Below are 17,788 nucleotides of genomic sequence, written 5' to 3' on the forward strand. Positions count from 1 at the left end.
TTTGCTTCAACGTGGATGGAACTGGAGGGTATTATGCTGAGTGAAGTAAGTCAATCGGAGAAGGACAAACAGTGTATGTTCTCACTTATTTGGGGAATATGAATAATAGTGAAGGGGAATATAAGGGAAGGGAGAAGAAATGTGTGGGAGATATCAGAAAGGGACACAGAACATAAAGACTTCTAACTCTGGGAAATGAACTAGGGGTGGTGGAAGGGGAGGAGGGCGGGGGGTGGGGGTGAATGGGTGACGGGCACGGAGGGGGACACTTGACGGGATGAGCACTGGGTGTTATTCTGTATGTTGGTAAATTGAACACCAATAAAAATTAATTTATAAAAAAAAAAAAAAATATTCTAAGCCGATCGGGGATCCCTGGGTGGCGCAGCGGTTTAGCGCCTGCCTTTGGCCCAGGGCGCGATCCTGGAGACTTGGGATCGAGTCCCATGTCGGGCTCCCGGTGCATGGAGCCTGCTTCTCCCTCTGCCTGTGTCTCTGCCTCTCTCTCTCTCTCTAATTATTTATCACAAATAAAAAATTAAAAAAAATATTCTAAGCCAGGCGCCTGGGTAGTTCAGTGGGCTAAATGTCTGCCTTTAGTTTGGGTCATGATCCCCGGGGTCCTGGGATCGAGCCCCACATTAGGCTCCCTGCTTAGCGGGGAGTCTGCTTCTCCCTCTCCCTCTGCCACTCCCCCTACTTGTGCACATATTCTCTCTCTCTTTTTCTCTGTGTCAAATAAATAAAATCTTTAAAAAAATATTCTAAGCCAACTTTTTTTTTTTTTTTTTTTGCCATGCTTTATGGTATGGCTCCCCTAAATTTTTTTTTTTCCAAATTAAAGCACTTCCAAAACAGCTTTCTGAGAAAACTGTGACTTTGCCTTGGGGACCACATGGGGGTGGAGTGCCCTTCCATCCAGTGTACACTTAGGTGGACCTCAGGGTTTTCACGAAGGGCCGTCAATCCTAGCCCTTGTTCCTATGGTTTCTTAACTTGGGGATTAGCTCTCGGCCAGTAATGCAGAACCTCCACTCCCCATGTCCTCAGCAGCAGCACTTTCAACAAGCTACCTGCAGAAGATTCAACACTTTTCATATTTGAATTCCATCTTTGGATCAAGTGGCATCAGCAGAAGTCCAAGAGCAGAACAATGTGGAGAGCAAAATTTTTATCACAACCACAAAGCTGACCTTCAGTTGTATTCTCCTTCCCTGATCCCCCCAACCCTCAATTTCTGATTTTCTATTTCTCATTTATCATTTCACTGCAAAGGTTTCCTGTAAGCTACTTCAAAGCCACTATGGAAAAATATAGGATAAAAATAAACAGAAATATCACCAGTAGAGTCAACACCAATGAACACACTCAACCTGTTCCTATCAATGGCTGGTAGGTCTCCTACCAAAGGAGACATTTAAGAGGTATTTTAGGAAAAATATTAGAATGTATCACCAAGTGCAACAATGAATCTCCCCTGGAAATTTGAAATAAAAGGTTTGCAGGGGCACCTGAGTGGCTCAGTGGTTGAGCATCTGCCGTCAGCTCAGGTCGTGATACTGGGGTACTGGGATCGAGTCCCACATTGGGCTCCCCGCAGGGAGTCTGCTTCTCCCTCTGCCTATGTCTCTGCCTTTCTCTGTCTCTCTCATGAATAAATAAAATCTTAAAAAAAAAAAAGAAAGAAAAGATTTGCAGCTATCTTCCTGAGGTGGTCGAAGGGCTGGATGGGGAGAGAAAAGATAAAATGACTCTAAAGGTTCTGTACACCGATGATTCCACAGTCATCTGACATAAGAGTGGACAACCAGGTATCAGACACTACCAATTACCCTAATATAAAGAAAATGATTTAAAGATCAACAATGAGGCCTCACACTCAGCTGGGATTTATTACTGTTGGTCACACCGATGAGACAGGACTCAAAGCTTCATTGGCCAGACCTCAGTGAGGCTTATGCCCATCTGGCTTCCTAATAATGCCTGACCACAGGAGAAGCAAATTACTATCAGAGGTTTCCATTCAGAAATAAGTCATGATTTTCACTACCCAGCTTCTATGTCTCCAAAGGTCACTTTACCTGATACTACTCTTATTTAGCATCTTTAAGGCAATTTGAAAGTCATTCATGATACTTCTATTTAATAATTTCATCCTGCTTTCATATTTATCATATGGTTTGTTTTCATAATACTCATCCTACGCCACCCTCCAGAAGACGCTATGCTGACCCCAGAAGCAGGAAGACCAAGACCCTGAAAGCCTATATGCTCTCTGCCAGTCTGTGACCATCCTTCTAGGTTATGCAGCCAATATGTGGCTGGTTTCTCTCCCCATGTTTTAGTTCAGAAGAATATAGAAAGGAATTATGTATTTGTTTTTACCCTTTCCTATGTGTCTCCTGGTGTTTTCTATTGTTGAGTTTCTGTTTACGTTAGAAAGAAGTCCAAGGCAGAATCTGTTCCTGTTATTTGAAGGGTCTGTGAATCCATCTATAAGCACGCTTCGGGAGGATGCCTGGAACGTCTCCCCAACTCGGTTGTTCAGTTCATAGTAGGCAACCGAGCACCAGTGCTGAGGTTCCTCATAGCAAACTGGTCGAAAGTCTGAAAGAAAGAGAGCCAAATAGCACATCAGTACCATCATGCGGGGCTTCCCATCTCACGATCCCACCTGGATGCTTATATTAATGCTGTTAACCAGACAAGGATACTCTCTGTGATCTTTTCAAACCTGTCACTTGATGGAAGCTATGTGCAGTTAGCTCATCTGGTTAACACACTTGTGGCATACACATGAGGCATAGAGGCCACGGTGCTGTGACTCTGCCATGCTTAGAGCATTTGTGATCATACTTAGTATTGAGGGGGTCTGACAAACAATGATATGAACAGATCAGCATAGATTCCATCACCCCTAAAGGAGACAGCTCCAAGGAAGGTCATCTTCCTCTCTACATGTGAAAGATGGCATATTACCGTCACTGTACCAAACAGGAATCCCTGTGACAAGAGTATGTACCATTTTCTAACAAACTAAGGATGAAAAGTAAAAGTTTATGTATGATAAAAGCCAAATCAAAAGCACTGGGTAGGACTTTAAATTATTAAACAAAGGGAAAAACTTCTATGTAGACTCCCATTCTCCACTCTATACATATGGAGTATGTATGTGGCATAAAACATTTTTCAAGACAGCTGTATCTGCCATTAGGAAATCCTAATGGATTTCCATTTCCTAATGGAAATCCTAATTTTCACCTCGATTTTTCAAAGCTAAAGTAAGTTGCCAGTTACCAACCAAAGTTCAGAATTCTTTCTTTGCCATGCACACTCTTTCTCTTTTTATTGATTATATTAACTCTCTTTTCTTTGAATATCCTAGTAATTCTTATATCTAGAGTGTGTTCCTATGTGCACTAAAACAGAAACTTGTGAAACATAAATTAGAGGGTTATCATTTGATTTACAAAAGGAACTTTACTTATAAAAGACTTCACCCTGGCAGACTTTAAATCATAAGTTCCGTTAGACCCTCTCTATTCAATGTGGTTCCTGGAAGGGTAGCCCCTGCATCACCTGGAAGCTTGTGAGGAATGCAGATTCTTGGATCCCACCCTAGATCCAAGGAATCAAAATCTACATTTACATAAGATCGCCTTGCGGTGTATGTGAACGTTAAAACTGAGCAGTATTTATTTATTTAGCCTATTTAAAGAAACAGGTAAAATTCTGTAGAAACCCTACTTATATATTTACATATATTTCTAAGAGCACCCCTCTAAGGTAAATCAAAGACAGCACCACAAAACTATAGTATAAACACAACTGGACAAAATTTCTAACTTAAATACCTATTTCTGTACTAGACATCAAGAACTACAAGTATCTAAACATTGAGGCTGAAATTAAAAAATAACTTATTCTAGTAACCAGGATGATAAACATTCACTCTATGGTGCTGAGGAATGCCAAAGTTAAAATGCAAAGCCATGCTATGTGCCCCTTCAAACACATGTGAAATAGCAGGCTGGCTACCTTTTGTTTTATTTTTTTAATATGTTTTGTTTGGGGTAATGGGAGATGCACTTCAAAAGCTGCTACACTGAGCTAGCTGTTCATCTACAAATTTACCTCTTTTAGGCACTGACAGCACTAAATGACTATCAGTTGTGGCATCTACTGGCTGGCCATTCTGGGTCCCTGGGGCTCCTGTGGCATGTTAAGGTAGGGGTGGTGTGTCAACTAAAAGAAAGCAGTAAAACAGAGGCATGTCAAACTGATAAACTACACAAAGAGAGTCAGATTCAACTTTTCTTGCTGTGAAACTGCTGGGTTGGGTGGATAGTGTTATTGTTCAAGAGAGGCCTGTAATGTAATAAGGCTATTCTGCAGTGACTTTGTGAGTGTCACACAGAAGAAACTGGTTGTCCTGACATCCTCACTCAATGGTTGATTAGTTTTTCCCTCTGACTTATGAGTTATCTAAGTTCCAATGACCTGCATGATAAGATTTTCAAATCGAGGAGCTATTCTAGCTTTCTCAACAGCACAGGCGTCTGTTGTCTGGCTTTCAAAACAGAAAGCTAAATCTTCTTTGAAGTCAGCTTAATTTTTTGATTCCTCTATTGCTATGGATTGTACAATGGCCACAGAGATGCTCTGTCTCTGAGATGTTCTAAATATGCCCCCAAAATGCCTTGATTATAACCTTGTGCCCAAGGTATACGAAGGGCTCCTCTCCCCAAATCTCAGTTCCTGTAATTGGACAGTGATCATGGTTAGGCACATGCTGTGCATTCTGTAGATAATATCTTATCAGAAAGCAATTCACAACACAATAAAAACTCCCACAGCAGAGGAAAAACTCTTGAGTGAGAGTCTCAGAATAGCTGATTCCTCTTGTATCCGTTCCTAAATGTCAGTTCAGAATAGTCTTGTTAACGTTAGTGGTGGATGGAGTTCAGTGGCATGGAAAGTTGAATTGGTATAACTTTGTTGAATTGAATTTTATCCATTCAAGTAGTTCCCACACTTAAGTGTGCATAAAAGTCACCAGTGAAACTTGTTAAAGATGCAGATTCCTGGTCCCACCCCTCAGAGAGTGTGAGCCTGGAGATCAGTGGTTAGATGTAGTCACATACATTTAACAGGCACTGCTGTCAATTCTAATGCACACCACTTTGTACAACCATGGATAAGGCATTTCCTCCTGAGAAAATAAATTATGACCTTGGTGGAAAAGTTATAAAGCAAGGTCGCTTTTCTGCAGGTCCTTGAGTAAGTCAATCTATAAAATTCAGGGGTTGAACCATAACACCATATCTACTCCTAGGCATATGCCCAAAGGAGCTGAAAGCAGGGACTCAAGTAGATGCTTGCAAGCCAGTGTTTATAGCAGAATTATCCACATTAGCCAAACGGTGGAGGGAAAAAACCCAAATATCCATCAACCAATGAATGGATTGTTTTTAAATGTGGTATACCCATACAGTGGAATATTGTTCAGTCACAAAATTGAAGTAACTGACACGGGCTTCCACATAGTTGAACTATGAAAACACTATCCTAACTGAAATAAGCCAGACACAAAAGGACATATATTATGATTCCACTTCTTTGAGGTACCTAGAATAAACTAATTCATAGAGACCATAAGTGGATTGGAGGTTATCAGGGCTGGAACAAGCGGGAGGGAAAGAATCAGGAGCTACTGCCTAATGGGTAGAGTTCTGGTTAGGATGAAAAAATTTTGGAAATAGATGGTGGGGATGGTTGCACAGAACTGTGAATATGCTTAATGCCACTGGATTGTACACTTAAACATGGTCAAAATGGTAAATTTTACCTATCTTCCCACAACTTTAAAAGGTCAACATATGAAAAATCACTACATTGCACACTTTCACTGTGTGAACTGTATGATTTGTCAATTATATCTCAATAAAGCTGGTAAAAAAAATTAAGGGGCTGAACCAGTTAATTTCAAAATCTCCTATTAGTCTCACCTATCTATGGGTCTGTTACTCAGGTTGCATTTTGCTGTTAATCATTCAGAAAAGAATTAATTTTCTTTGAAATTAAAAGAGCCATTCCCTCAATGAAAATGAACCAGCTTCTGCATAAGATATTGAGTATACTTCCTCAAATTCTTTGTCTTCTTTGCCCATCTGCACATCCCTTCCTTAGTTCACTCCTTATCATTACTTGCCCGGACTGTGACAGCCTCGTTGCTTTTTTGCATGATTGTTCTCAACAGTTATTACCTCTTGAGGGTCAGAGGCTATTGTCAGAATGAATCATCACTGTACCCCTAGCAGTAGCACACTGCCTGGTGCTTCATCAGGGTTCAATCATTACTTATGGACTCAATCGAATCTGTATCTATAACCCTGCGTTCCAAATGCCCGTGTGGTGATTCATTTACTCTGCAATCACCTAATAACTAACTACTGTGTTTTAGGGTCTGCACTACACAAATAAAAGATGACTGGCAGTTGAATGGGGGAAATACATAATGAGGAATAATATCATGTAGTGTGATAAATGCAATAGCAGATGTGTATGGAAACAGGAGCTGTTATTGCTGAGGCAGCAAAAGGAAGACCTGAATAAATTAGAAAGGAAGGGGCAACTCCTATCTTCCCACATTTTATAAGGTCTGTGAGGACAGGGGCAACTTTTACTAATCTTTTAAGCCTCCTTTCAGCTGCCTAAGGCAGTACTTGAATGTGATAAAAGTTCCATAAATATCTGTTAAATAAAAGAATATATGAACACATGAATGAAGCAGATTATAATGTCTAGCACCAAATGGGTTTATGCATGCCTTCAAGAAATTGTCACTCAGGATATAATTTATTTCACACTCACGAGGTGCATATAAATCTCTTCTTCATCATCTAACTTAGACCTACTTTATAAGCATGGCAGCCCGTGCAATTACGACGATGTCCTTAATCTCCCTTTTGCACAGGATATTCCTCCCATAGGCTTTCTCATTCAGCACACGTTTACTGAATAGCTCTGTCTTCAAGATGCTGTGCTGGCTTCACACAACGCAAAAGGAGAATGCAATGACTAGGTGAGGCCTGCTCCTGCCCCAGTGAAGCTATGCATACTTCTTTTGGAGGCAGGGACTCCCTGTTTTTACTGAAAGAGACAGCCAAAGAAAAGGCCAAGTACAGACCCCTGGACCCCTCACGTTGCTCGCCCTTAGGCCAAGTCTTCCTGCTTGGGGTTAAAAGAAGCATTTTATAATCTTATTTCTGCTATCTTAAAAAAAAAAAATTCCTGGAAATTCCCAGAGATGTTCAAATCCATTTAGTTTCTTCCAGAGGATTAGAACCAGAAACCACATCAAAGATATGTTGTACCTCCAGAAAAACTGTTCCCAGATGGCCCCGATCTTAGAGGTGGCAGGGTCCAAAAGCCCACAGGACCTTGCCATATAAACTGTAAAGTTCCACGTGAATGCTAGTAACAGGGATTGTAATTATTATGGTTCCACCATAAATATTTGAGATGGGTCATATGCCACGGAGACAGACAGTGAGCTTTTACTGACCTGAGTGTTGATAAGGGCTCTCTGGCTCGGAGGGGCTTCCTGGGGAGTGAGGGTAGACAGCAGTGCATGGGGACTGTGAGAACACGTGCCCGGGCCCTGGCGAGGGAGGGAACGCACTGCACGGAGGCTGCTGGAAAGAGTCGGGATAGGTGGCGTTGTGCGGCATGAGAGGCTCACTGTGGAGGGAGGTGCTGCGGAACTTGGCTAGCAGGCTGAGCTGGGGGTTATATTCACTGTGTCTTGGCACGAGTACAGGCGGCAGCACTAGGATGAGAAAGGAACCAGTGGATTAGAACTGAACATTGGCTCGTTGGCACAAAATCTGGCAGACGCTTGCTATTTGTGTCTGTCCATTTTTTGATAATAAAACCCTGATTTCTGGGAACTACCCATCCACCATTCTTTGTGCTTATTGTAAAATTGTCAATTAAGGTCCCATCGTTTCCCAGAAAGTGATTTTGGGAAGCGAGCTAAACACCAATGTTTAACATTTAAACACTCTTTTTGCAAACTGCATATTAAACAGGGTATCGAAGAGAAAAGTTTAGAGGAGAACCATTCCACTGTCAGCACTCTAAAGAGACTGCCTATTCAATCTTACCACAGAAATGACCAGAGCTGCCCTATTATCTGGCTTTCTGCAGACCTAATTGTGTCTTCCTTTGATTCTGCCAATAAAGCGGTTTGTATTTTTTATAAAGGCAAAATCGGTTTCTAAGTGATGCCCAAAATATTTTTCTTTTACAGACCATGTTGAATTATTCAGACGGCCAACCTAGATTTTGGGCTCAGTAGTGCTGCTAGAGTTCAAAACAAACAAACAAACAAACAAACAAACAAACAAATTTGTCTTTACCAGAAAGATTTAAAGGTACCTAAAAATGTTAAGTAAAAGAAAAACAGAGTAATAAAAAATAAGTAAAAGATAAGCAGTAATAAAAAAACATAAATAGGGGGTCCCTGGGTGGCTCAGTGGTTTGACGCCTGCCTTTGGCTCAGGGCATGATCCTGGAGTCCCAGGATCAAGTCCCGCATCGGGCTCCCTGCATGGAGCCTGCTTCTCCCTCTGCTGTGTCTCTGCCCCTCCTCTCTCTGCATCTCTCATGAATAAATAAATAATCTTAAAAAAAAAAAGAAAAAGAAAACATAAATAAAGCCTACACTATGTAGTGTTTTTTTTTTTTTAAATCATAATTCTATACAAAAAGTCAACAATGGATGCAATTCTCAAGGGCAAGTGTTATCCAGCCATTCCTAGTTCCTATTGACTTCTAAAGTGTCACAGTGCCTGGCAGAAAGAAGATACTCAATAAATGTTGTTATGGTATAACCTGTGACCAATGTATTCTAGAAAGAGGAGCAGGGAAAACAGAGAGAGGAGGTAGTCAAAGGCAATTGCAAAGCTCTTCTAAGGGAAAATAATTCTTACCCCCAGCTCCCACAATAGAAACCAACAAGAGCCAAAAAATAACATAAACTGTAAACTAAAATATAGTTATCAGAGATTTAAAAAGAAGAAAGAAGTTAATATAAATTAGCTAAATTCTCATCTTTTTTATTAGTAAAATTATCTAAAGGTGCAAAGTCTGGAAACAGATATGTAAGGCATATTATATGTAGGGTTATCTCCAAAATTTTTAGCAATTAATGTATAAACATTGTCTAGGTATGTAAGTGTATTACTTAGAGTTATTTCCATAATTTTTAGTAATAATGGAGGGAACAAGGAAAGGAACTAACCAAGAATGATTAAAAGAGGCTGTTCTTAATTATACTACTGATGTGTTACCACACGCAAGTATTGATGAAAACTTTCATAAAAAGTAAATGCTGGGGATCCCTGGGTGGCTCAGTGGTTTAGCACCTGCCTTCATGCCCAGGGTGTGATCCTGGAGACCCGGAATTGAGTCCCGCATCAGGCTCCCTGCATGGAGCCTGCTGCTCCCTCTGCCTGTGTCTCTGCCTGTCTCTCTCTCTCTGTCTCTCATGAATAAATAAATAGAATCTTTTAAAAAAAAAAGTAAACGTTTTGGAATAAACAGACAAAAACAGTAATAAAATAACAGTAACATCAATCACAAAGTCTACCACCTTCATGTCTCTCTTAATAAGCAACAGTTTTTTGTTCTGTTCTTCTTTATTTTCTACCTTTCTTAAGGTAGAAAACATCCAAACATTTAAATGAAAAGTTTTAAACTAAACTACCACAGTTGAGGGCAAAGAAACAAATTATTTCTTCACCCTTTATTTTTAAGAATATTTTATTTATTTATTTATGGGACTCAATCCCAGGACCCCAGGGTCATGACCTGAGCTGAAGGCAGACGCTCAACCACTGAGCCACCCAGGTGTCCCTTCTTCCCCCTTTAAAAGCCAGTATGTGCATATACACGTGTAATGAATGACATTACAGAACACTCAACATCATCATGCAAAAATGAGCTGGATGATAAGCCATTAAATTTCCTTTTATGTGTTCCATGAATATGCAGCATTAAAAGGATGACTCTCTCTGTGGATAGTCTGAAAGTGAAGGCCTAGCAGAGTAAATGGTATATGGTTTCTTTTGCAATGATGCTTCATCACAATGCTAACAAGTTTCAAATAAACATTCATTTTTCTTTTCTGGGTGATGAAGAATTGGAATAATCTCTGTGATTTCAGTTGTAATGTAAAATACCTACAATGTATTCCTAACATTAATAAACATAAAGCCTCACACTGAGTGCAGACTTCTGTTTCTTTATGGGCTGAAGATCTGAGACACCAAAAGAAAGAAAAAGGGTTTGTTTTCTTTCCTTGAAACAAATGTCTTGGTAATGTATTTTTACCATCCATGTAAAACCAAAGGCAGTGATTTTTGTACAGAAAACCGATGGTGTCATCCTGGTTATTACTCAGCTTGACTGGCTAGTTTACCTTACATTTACACTGATCATATTTTTAAATACTTCCACTCAAAACATAGCTGTCCTAGTCCATTTGGGCTGTTTAACAGAAATACCATAGAGCGGGTGCTTTATAAACAATAGAAATTTCTTTCTCCCAGTTCCAGGGGCTGGAAAGTCCAAGATTGGGGTGCAGCATGGTCAGATTCTGGGGAAAGCCCCCTTTCAGGCTTCAGATTCCAATTTTTCATGTCCTCATGTGGTGGAAACGGATGAGGGATCTCTCTGCAGCCTCTTTTAGGAGGGCACTAACCCCATTCATAAGGGTCTGTCCTCATGACTGAATCACCTCCTAAAGCCTTCACCTCCTAGTACCATCACCTTAAACATTAGGTTTTCACAAGTAAATTTGGAGGAGAGGGCATAAAACGTTTGACCCATAGCAATAGCTATCCCTAATTACTAAATTCTATTTCTAGTTCAAAATTACTGCTTACCAATAGAACATAGTGAGATTACAGACATTGGTTTTGATTTTATGCCACCTTCTAAATACAACACTATCTTAACAACAAAGTATTATATGGGTGAGAACAGTAGCAGGAGTTACTGCCCATATGGGGTGCAACTTAGAGCTGAAAAGCTTTTGTATCTCTTTCAAAAGTCATGTGGTTTTGAAATATAGGTATTTTATGTAAAGAAGAAGTTATACTTCATTTTGAAATAAGCTCTATTTGCTTGGAGTAAAATCAGCATATGCTGTGAAAACACTTTTTGCATAGAAGCTAGGCCAAAGCCATTCAAAGTGAGATTCCAGGACTGGTAACACTTTATCAGCTGCTGGGTACCAGTCAAGGAAGAAATTGAAATTGAGAGTAAACGTTTAGAAACTTTAATAGCAATTTGACAGAGTAATTGTATTCTGTTGAAATGCAGATATTGTTAAAGTAAAAACAACAGCAACAAACTGGGCTTGCATTTGTTAAGTATTTTTAAAATTTCAATTGCTAGTAATCATTTGTATTACAAAAGTATTGATATTTGAAGGACTGGAAATTTAAGAATGAAAACTGGTCCTACAGAGAGTTAGAAAAGAACTTAAATAGATAACTTAAGTGGTTGTGTGAGTAAAAATAAAATCAGAGTGCAGCCTTCAATGTTCCTAAAATGGGGGTAGGAATGTCAGAAAAATAGATTTCAAATGCAAAACTTAAGCTTTATGAAAACTAGGAACTCAGTAAACTTGCTTAACATTCTCATCCTCAGTGTTTTCAAAACATTTACTTTAAACATGGCCAGAAAGTTAAATATAAATTTACCTTTCCTGACAAAAAAATCAAAGTTAGGAATAAAAAATCCTGGGGTAGCCTATTACCTTAAAATTAATACAATCTCCACCCATCTTTCATTTCAGAAACTCAATAAAACATAATGATATGAAATCTATTGGCCATATGTAAAAATATTCACATTATCATTTCTAAAAAAAACCTTATATAAACTAAAATACCAAATAAACCTTTAAAATTATGTTTTCTAGGGGCCCCTGGGTGGTGCAGTCAGTTAAGCGTCTGACTCTTGCTTTCAGCTCAGGTCATGATCTCGGGGTCATGAGATCAAGCCCCATGTTGGGCTCTGCGCTCAGCCTAGAATCTGCTTGAGATCCTCTCTCCTGTGCCCCTCCTCCACTCGTTCTCATGCTCTCTCTCTCAAATAAGTCTTTTAAAAAATTAGAAAATAAAATTAGGTTTTCTAGTATTCATAAAGAAAACCAGAGACAATTAACAAAATATTTGCAATGTACATTCCTCAGGAAGAGATAAATTATTTCTTAATGAACACTTTTTTCACTGGGGTACATTGTAAATGCTTAATATTCAAATTTTTGAAACAAAAAGATGTCAAGTCATTGTCATAAACTCAGACCTGAATGACTTTTTTTTTAGTATGCAGAGAGAGCCCAGAGAGAAGCAGGAAAGAAAGGAAGAAAGCTAAGACCTATACAATCTAGTGAAAACACATCTTTTATCTGTTCCAATGGATTGACAATTTGTCCTGCTTTCAACTGCCTAGCTTGGCCTGTAAGAGGCATCTCTTTGCATGTACTTAAGACACAGAACTTCATTCACATAGTCCTGTAAGATGGTCTGCAAAAAAATTTGTGAAAATGCATCATCCCGCTGACAAAAAAATCATTCCACTAATGTCCCTTTGCTCCCCACCTATCAAATTTTGTGCCTTGCTACATACACAACAAATTTTTGCTTTCATGCTGGGGAAAAAAAAAAACAAACCCAAGACCTTTCCAGGACTTTCTCAACAGTCTAATACAGGGACTCAATCCTGGGATGAAGTGACCATGAGAAGCATCCATACCCAGGCAGTGTTACAAGAGCAAGATTTGGGAGCCTGAAAGGTCACCTCCCTAAGATCACAGGCAGCTGGGAATGACTTCTCCAGTACTGCTGTTAGGTTAAGTGAACCCCGGAGCCAGGCAGCCGGCTGGACTCCCACCATGGCCTGCCTGCTTGACAGAGCCATCTCTTCATGGACACAGGCCATCTCCCAGAGCTCATGTGCCAGCCTCTGGTCTCCTGGAATGAGGCAGATGGCCAAATAGGGAGACAATGCTCCTATTAGAACTGTATCCGTGTAGCTAGCGAGTGGGGAACACTCAATCCAAAGAGAAATGTCCTCAAACCGTTACAGCCAGTGTGAAGGCCAAAAGTAAACACCAGACTTCAAAAAGGGGGTGAAATGTGTGTCCGCACACACACACACGGGCCTGTAAAGAGTTACAGAACCATACTTTCTTATATTTAAAGCCAATTTAAGAACGATTGCCAATCTCACCTAACCCCTGTTGCTTTCATTCCTAGGAGGATTTCCAGCAGTTCTTTCACTGTTCAGCCCCAGATATGAGATACTTCCCGTACCTGAGCCTGGGAAATGACAGCAAAAACCTTCTTTAGCTTACTTCGGTTTCAGTGAGGGAGAGGGGATGGGAAGGAGGATGCTCCTTTTTTACAGTTAATCATTTCAAGGCCATATTAAGACCTTCAAAGATCCTAAGAACTGGAAAGACCATGACAATAGTAACTCCAAAATACATCAAAGCATCATTTTTTCAAAATCACACAAAACTTCCAGGTATACCGAAAGTAATTTCTTTCTAGATTTTTCTGACTACAAAAGTTTGGATTACTACCTCAAAACTGCACCCTCGTCTCTTCCTTTTCTTTTGGTGGTGGTGAGCAGAAGGGGTCTTTGTCTTGCTGATGCTCCCTCAGTCATCAACTGGGACTTAGCTCCTTAACTTTTAAAATAAACCATGATACAGGGAAGAAAACTCACCTGGAGTCTCCACCCGCCGGTAGTGATAGGGGTTAATGCACACCTCTTTCTGCTTGGAGCCAAAAGGGAACTCACAGCATTCCAGTGGCTTCAGCTCATGGTGAGACTGGAGATCAGGCCAGCGCCACACTCGGCAGTAAATGACATGGGGCAAACCCTTGCGGTGGGACACCTGAAGCCGCCCGTCCAGGGACCGGGGAATTGTCACACATTTACTGGGCTGCCCGGGACAGCTGAGGGCCCTCTCCAGTTCATCCATGGCTCCTTTCTTTTTCTTTAACTTCTTCACTAAAGAGTCTACCGCCTTCTCTGCCCACTTTTCCTCTTCATCTCCCTGCTTCCAGCCTAGCAGTCTCTTCACTGCTGGGCTGGTGAAGGAGAAGAGGGAGCTGATGGGGGTGCTGGAGTGCATAAGAGGTGCACTGTGGGCGTCCAGGGCAAACACAAACTGGACAGACAGCCCTTTAGGGGCACCGGGGCCTGCAGGAGGTACAAGGCAAGTAATTCTGCAGGGATGTCATAGGTACAAGCTCTCTAGGGATGTCACAGGTACAAACTCTCCAGGGATGTCACAGGTACAAACTCTCCAGGGATGTCACAGGTACAAGCTCTCCAGGGATGTCACAGGTACAAACTCTCCAGGGATGTCACAGGTACAAACTCTCCAGGGATATCACAGGTCTTCCTTTTCTTCTGGAAGTAACTGACCGATTCAGGTTGGGTACTGTGTCAACTTTCTCCGAGGCCCTAGAATGGGCTGGCCAACTCTGAAAACAACAAGACAAAACTCTAATCAGCTTCATCAGGATAATTTTCAGAAAGAATGAAAGGTTGGATATGAGGGAGAAAAGACTTCAAATGGTTCAGACTTGAAAACTCTTGGTCGTCTTTGGCTCTTCCTTCTCTGCTATGCCCCTTACCCAAGTCTTGGTAATTCTACCTTTAAATGTCTTTCAGATTTTGAAACTTCCTCTCTGTTCCCACCAATATCTGAGGCCTAGCCCACCTCACCATGCCCCAGATTACTGCAACAACCTCTGAAGTAGCTCTTCTCTTCTAATTCTAATCCACTTACTCCCAAATACAATTTTTAATGAATCATTTTACTATTTGAGAAATTTCAGTGGCTCCTTAATTTTCCAACTATAAACTTCTCTGCCTGGATTTTGAGAGCCCTATAATCTTTCCTCAACATGCTCATGCTTCTTCCTTTTTCAATTATAGTTTTTGCAAGTAATCCATCTTCACTGTTGGAAAAACATATAAATGGAATGGGAAAAAATTAGAAGAACACTAATCATCTCACAACTCATGTATATTCTTCTGAACTATTTTATAGTACACTGGTTTTCAAAGGACCAGAGTTCCCATTGGGGGCCTCAAGGTCTTTTCCAACTACATATCTGTGTGTGCTAGATTTTCTTCATGTGTTTCAACTTAAAAAAAATATATCACAACAGATTATATGCAAAAACAGGTATGACAATCCAAGTATCTTCTATTAACCAGGCATTAAAGGAGGTTTGCAGAGACGTAAAACAATAATAGTCTTTTCAGTAATTTTAAAATAATTTTTGTTACCATATAATGGGTTTATCATTCTCTTTTAATGTGTCAATAAATATATTTTTTAAAGATTATTTATTTATTCATGAGAGATACAGAGAGGGGCAGAAATACAGGCATAAGGAGAAGCAGGCTCCCTGTGGGGAGCTCGATATGGGGACTCGATCCCAGGACCCTAGGATCATGATCTGAGCCAAAGGCAGATAGATGCTCAACCACTGAGCCACCCAGGTGCCCCATGAATCAACAAATATTTTTAAGTTTCTCAGTCTTAATTCCCAATGTGGCAAAGATTGATAGATATAAGCCACATAAATGAAGGTTCTTTGGAGTTCTTAATAATTCTTATGAGTAGAAAGGAGTAATAAGACCAGAAAGTCTGAGAACTGTTTTTTGAAAAGTTACACATAGTCATGGTACATAAACGTGTACACCAAAAGGTACTGCTGTCACATTTGTTATTGCCTGAAAATCAGGGGACTTCTTCTTTGCCCTATTATCCAAAGGAGACACTCTTTCCCAGTTATTCAACAGTCCCATTTAAATTTCCTGAGGTAGAACCAAACTTCCTCCTCTGTGAAAGAGTTGGCTTAAATAAAATTCTTTTCTTCTTCCAGATTTCAGAAACCAGCTACCTTATTAACGTTTAAAGTGTCTGTTGGTAACATTGTGGAGCAAGTGAACTCATTTTAGTATTTTAGAATCAATCTAGCTCAAAATCTCCAACAAGTGCTTGTATAGTATGCATTAAAAATCATTTTCTCCTCTACTTCTCTGGAGAGAAAGTTGCACCTTTCCGAGTACAATTATATAAACTTCTCCCAATAAAGGTGCTACATAACCCCCTGCTGTCGTGATAGTTGTTAGGCACCCCCGATGAGAAGGATGTCAGCCTGGTTACACAGAAATTGATGAATTTAATAAATATAAAGCAACACTTTTATCACTTTATTCTTTGTACAGACTTTATTTAGCATCCCAGAGAGAGGTAAACTGATGGAAAGGAGACTTGAGGGCTTGATAGCTGGGTTTTTTTGCCCTTGGCAGTTTGACTTATACTCAGTTTTATTTTGAAAAGGAAAGGTTGATTTTGTGGCTTAACGATCATGAATTTATAGTTAAGTTACTGTGTTCAAGTTCTGTTTATTTAATCAAGACAGGCTGCTTTAAAGCAATGAAGAGGATTAGAAGCTTTAAAGAGAACATGACGCAGAATAACCTGGACCCCCAAAGAGCTTTGAATTCTGCTTAGTTTTACATAGGACTTCTATAAGTAAATTGTGACATGAATATTTGTTTAGGTCAAGGATAGACAAAAGCTTTTTATAAAATGTTCAGCAGAGTTAAGCCAAATATACCCTTTAAAAAAACATTTGCTCCATGAAATAGTAACACGTTCTCTAAACCAGAGTTCGTTGTTGTTGTTTTAAACTATGGGTTCCTATGTACTAACGCATGTGAAATCAATGTATTCAAACAAAATAGTTTTGTAAAAATAACAAGACAGACTATATTGTGGTGCAGCACACAAAGAAAGAGCATTATTTCATTAAAACCTTCATTCAGAAGTATGTGCTCTGTGTGTGTAGATGTACATGTGCATATGCAGAGGGTCACCATGCAATTTGCAATGCACAGTGAAATGCAATTTGGTGTTGCGTGTTACAATCAAGAAAGCTTAAAAAAAAAAGAAAGCTTGAAAAGCACCACCCTTAAACCAGAGACCTTCAAACCATGTCTGTTCGAGGTTCACCTTGATGAGTGACTTTCTAGGCCACTATCTCTCCTCATCCCTTGGGGCAACACCGACTAGTCAAGAACATAAGGTCTGAGGAACCCTGGCTCGGTAGTCTGATCTCACTGCCACATTCTGAATCTTTGTAACAGTCTCATGGTGCCTCCAAAACTATGCTTTTATTGATACAAGACCCAGCATCTGTTGCATTACACAGAGGACCTGGCATGGAGGAGGACCCCAAAGACTCAAATTTAGAATCTCAGGATATTTAACACCAAATTTGTAATAAAAGCCTCTGGGGTAGGGAAAAAAGAGGACAGAAAATATCAAAAAGTCAAGGTTTATTAAAGCTGCCTGGTGGGTACCCAGATGTTCAAATAATATTCTCTACACTTGCTCCTCTGTTTGATATATTTTTTTACAGAAAAAGTAAAAGTGAATCAGACTTGGACTCTCACTAACACTAAGGCTTCAGTTCCTCTTTGTCCATGGTTCCACTTAAAGCTCATTAAGGCTATTCCATTCTCACTCATATAAAGTTTTTGTCACTAACAGAACAAAGAGCCCCTTGTTTATTTCCAGCTGGCCATCACACTGACATCAACAGTGGAGCCACCCTACCCCCCACCTCATGCAAGCTTGTTCAGGAGTGTCAACCTGGCTCAGAACAGCTTT

General features: G+C 40.1%; 1 protein-coding gene across 9 annotated transcripts in view; it reads right to left on the reverse strand.

The window, feature by feature from the left end:
• The window catches only part of SMAD9 (SMAD family member 9), an 85,463-nt gene that overhangs the window by 13,484 nt on the left and 54,191 nt on the right, over positions 1 to 17,788 (reverse strand). For all 9 annotated transcript variants that reach the window (XM_055317472.1, XM_055317468.1, XM_055317464.1 and 6 more), the window contains 3 exons: positions 13,810 to 14,576; positions 7,568 to 7,831; positions 2,386 to 2,607 (listed from right to left, as the gene is read on the reverse strand). In XM_055317472.1, the coding sequence (XP_055173447.1) occupies positions 2,386 to 2,607; positions 7,568 to 7,831; positions 13,810 to 14,221 (898 nt within the window). In that variant the 5' untranslated portion in view covers positions 14,222 to 14,576. The remainder of the gene's footprint in view (positions 1 to 2,385; positions 2,608 to 7,567; positions 7,832 to 13,809; positions 14,577 to 17,788) is intronic.

Source organism: Nyctereutes procyonoides, unplaced genomic scaffold (assembly GCF_905146905.1).
Source record: "Nyctereutes procyonoides isolate TBG_1078 unplaced genomic scaffold, NYPRO_anot_genome, whole genome shotgun sequence".
NCBI classification, from domain to species: Eukaryota; Metazoa; Chordata; class Mammalia; order Carnivora; family Canidae; genus Nyctereutes; species Nyctereutes procyonoides.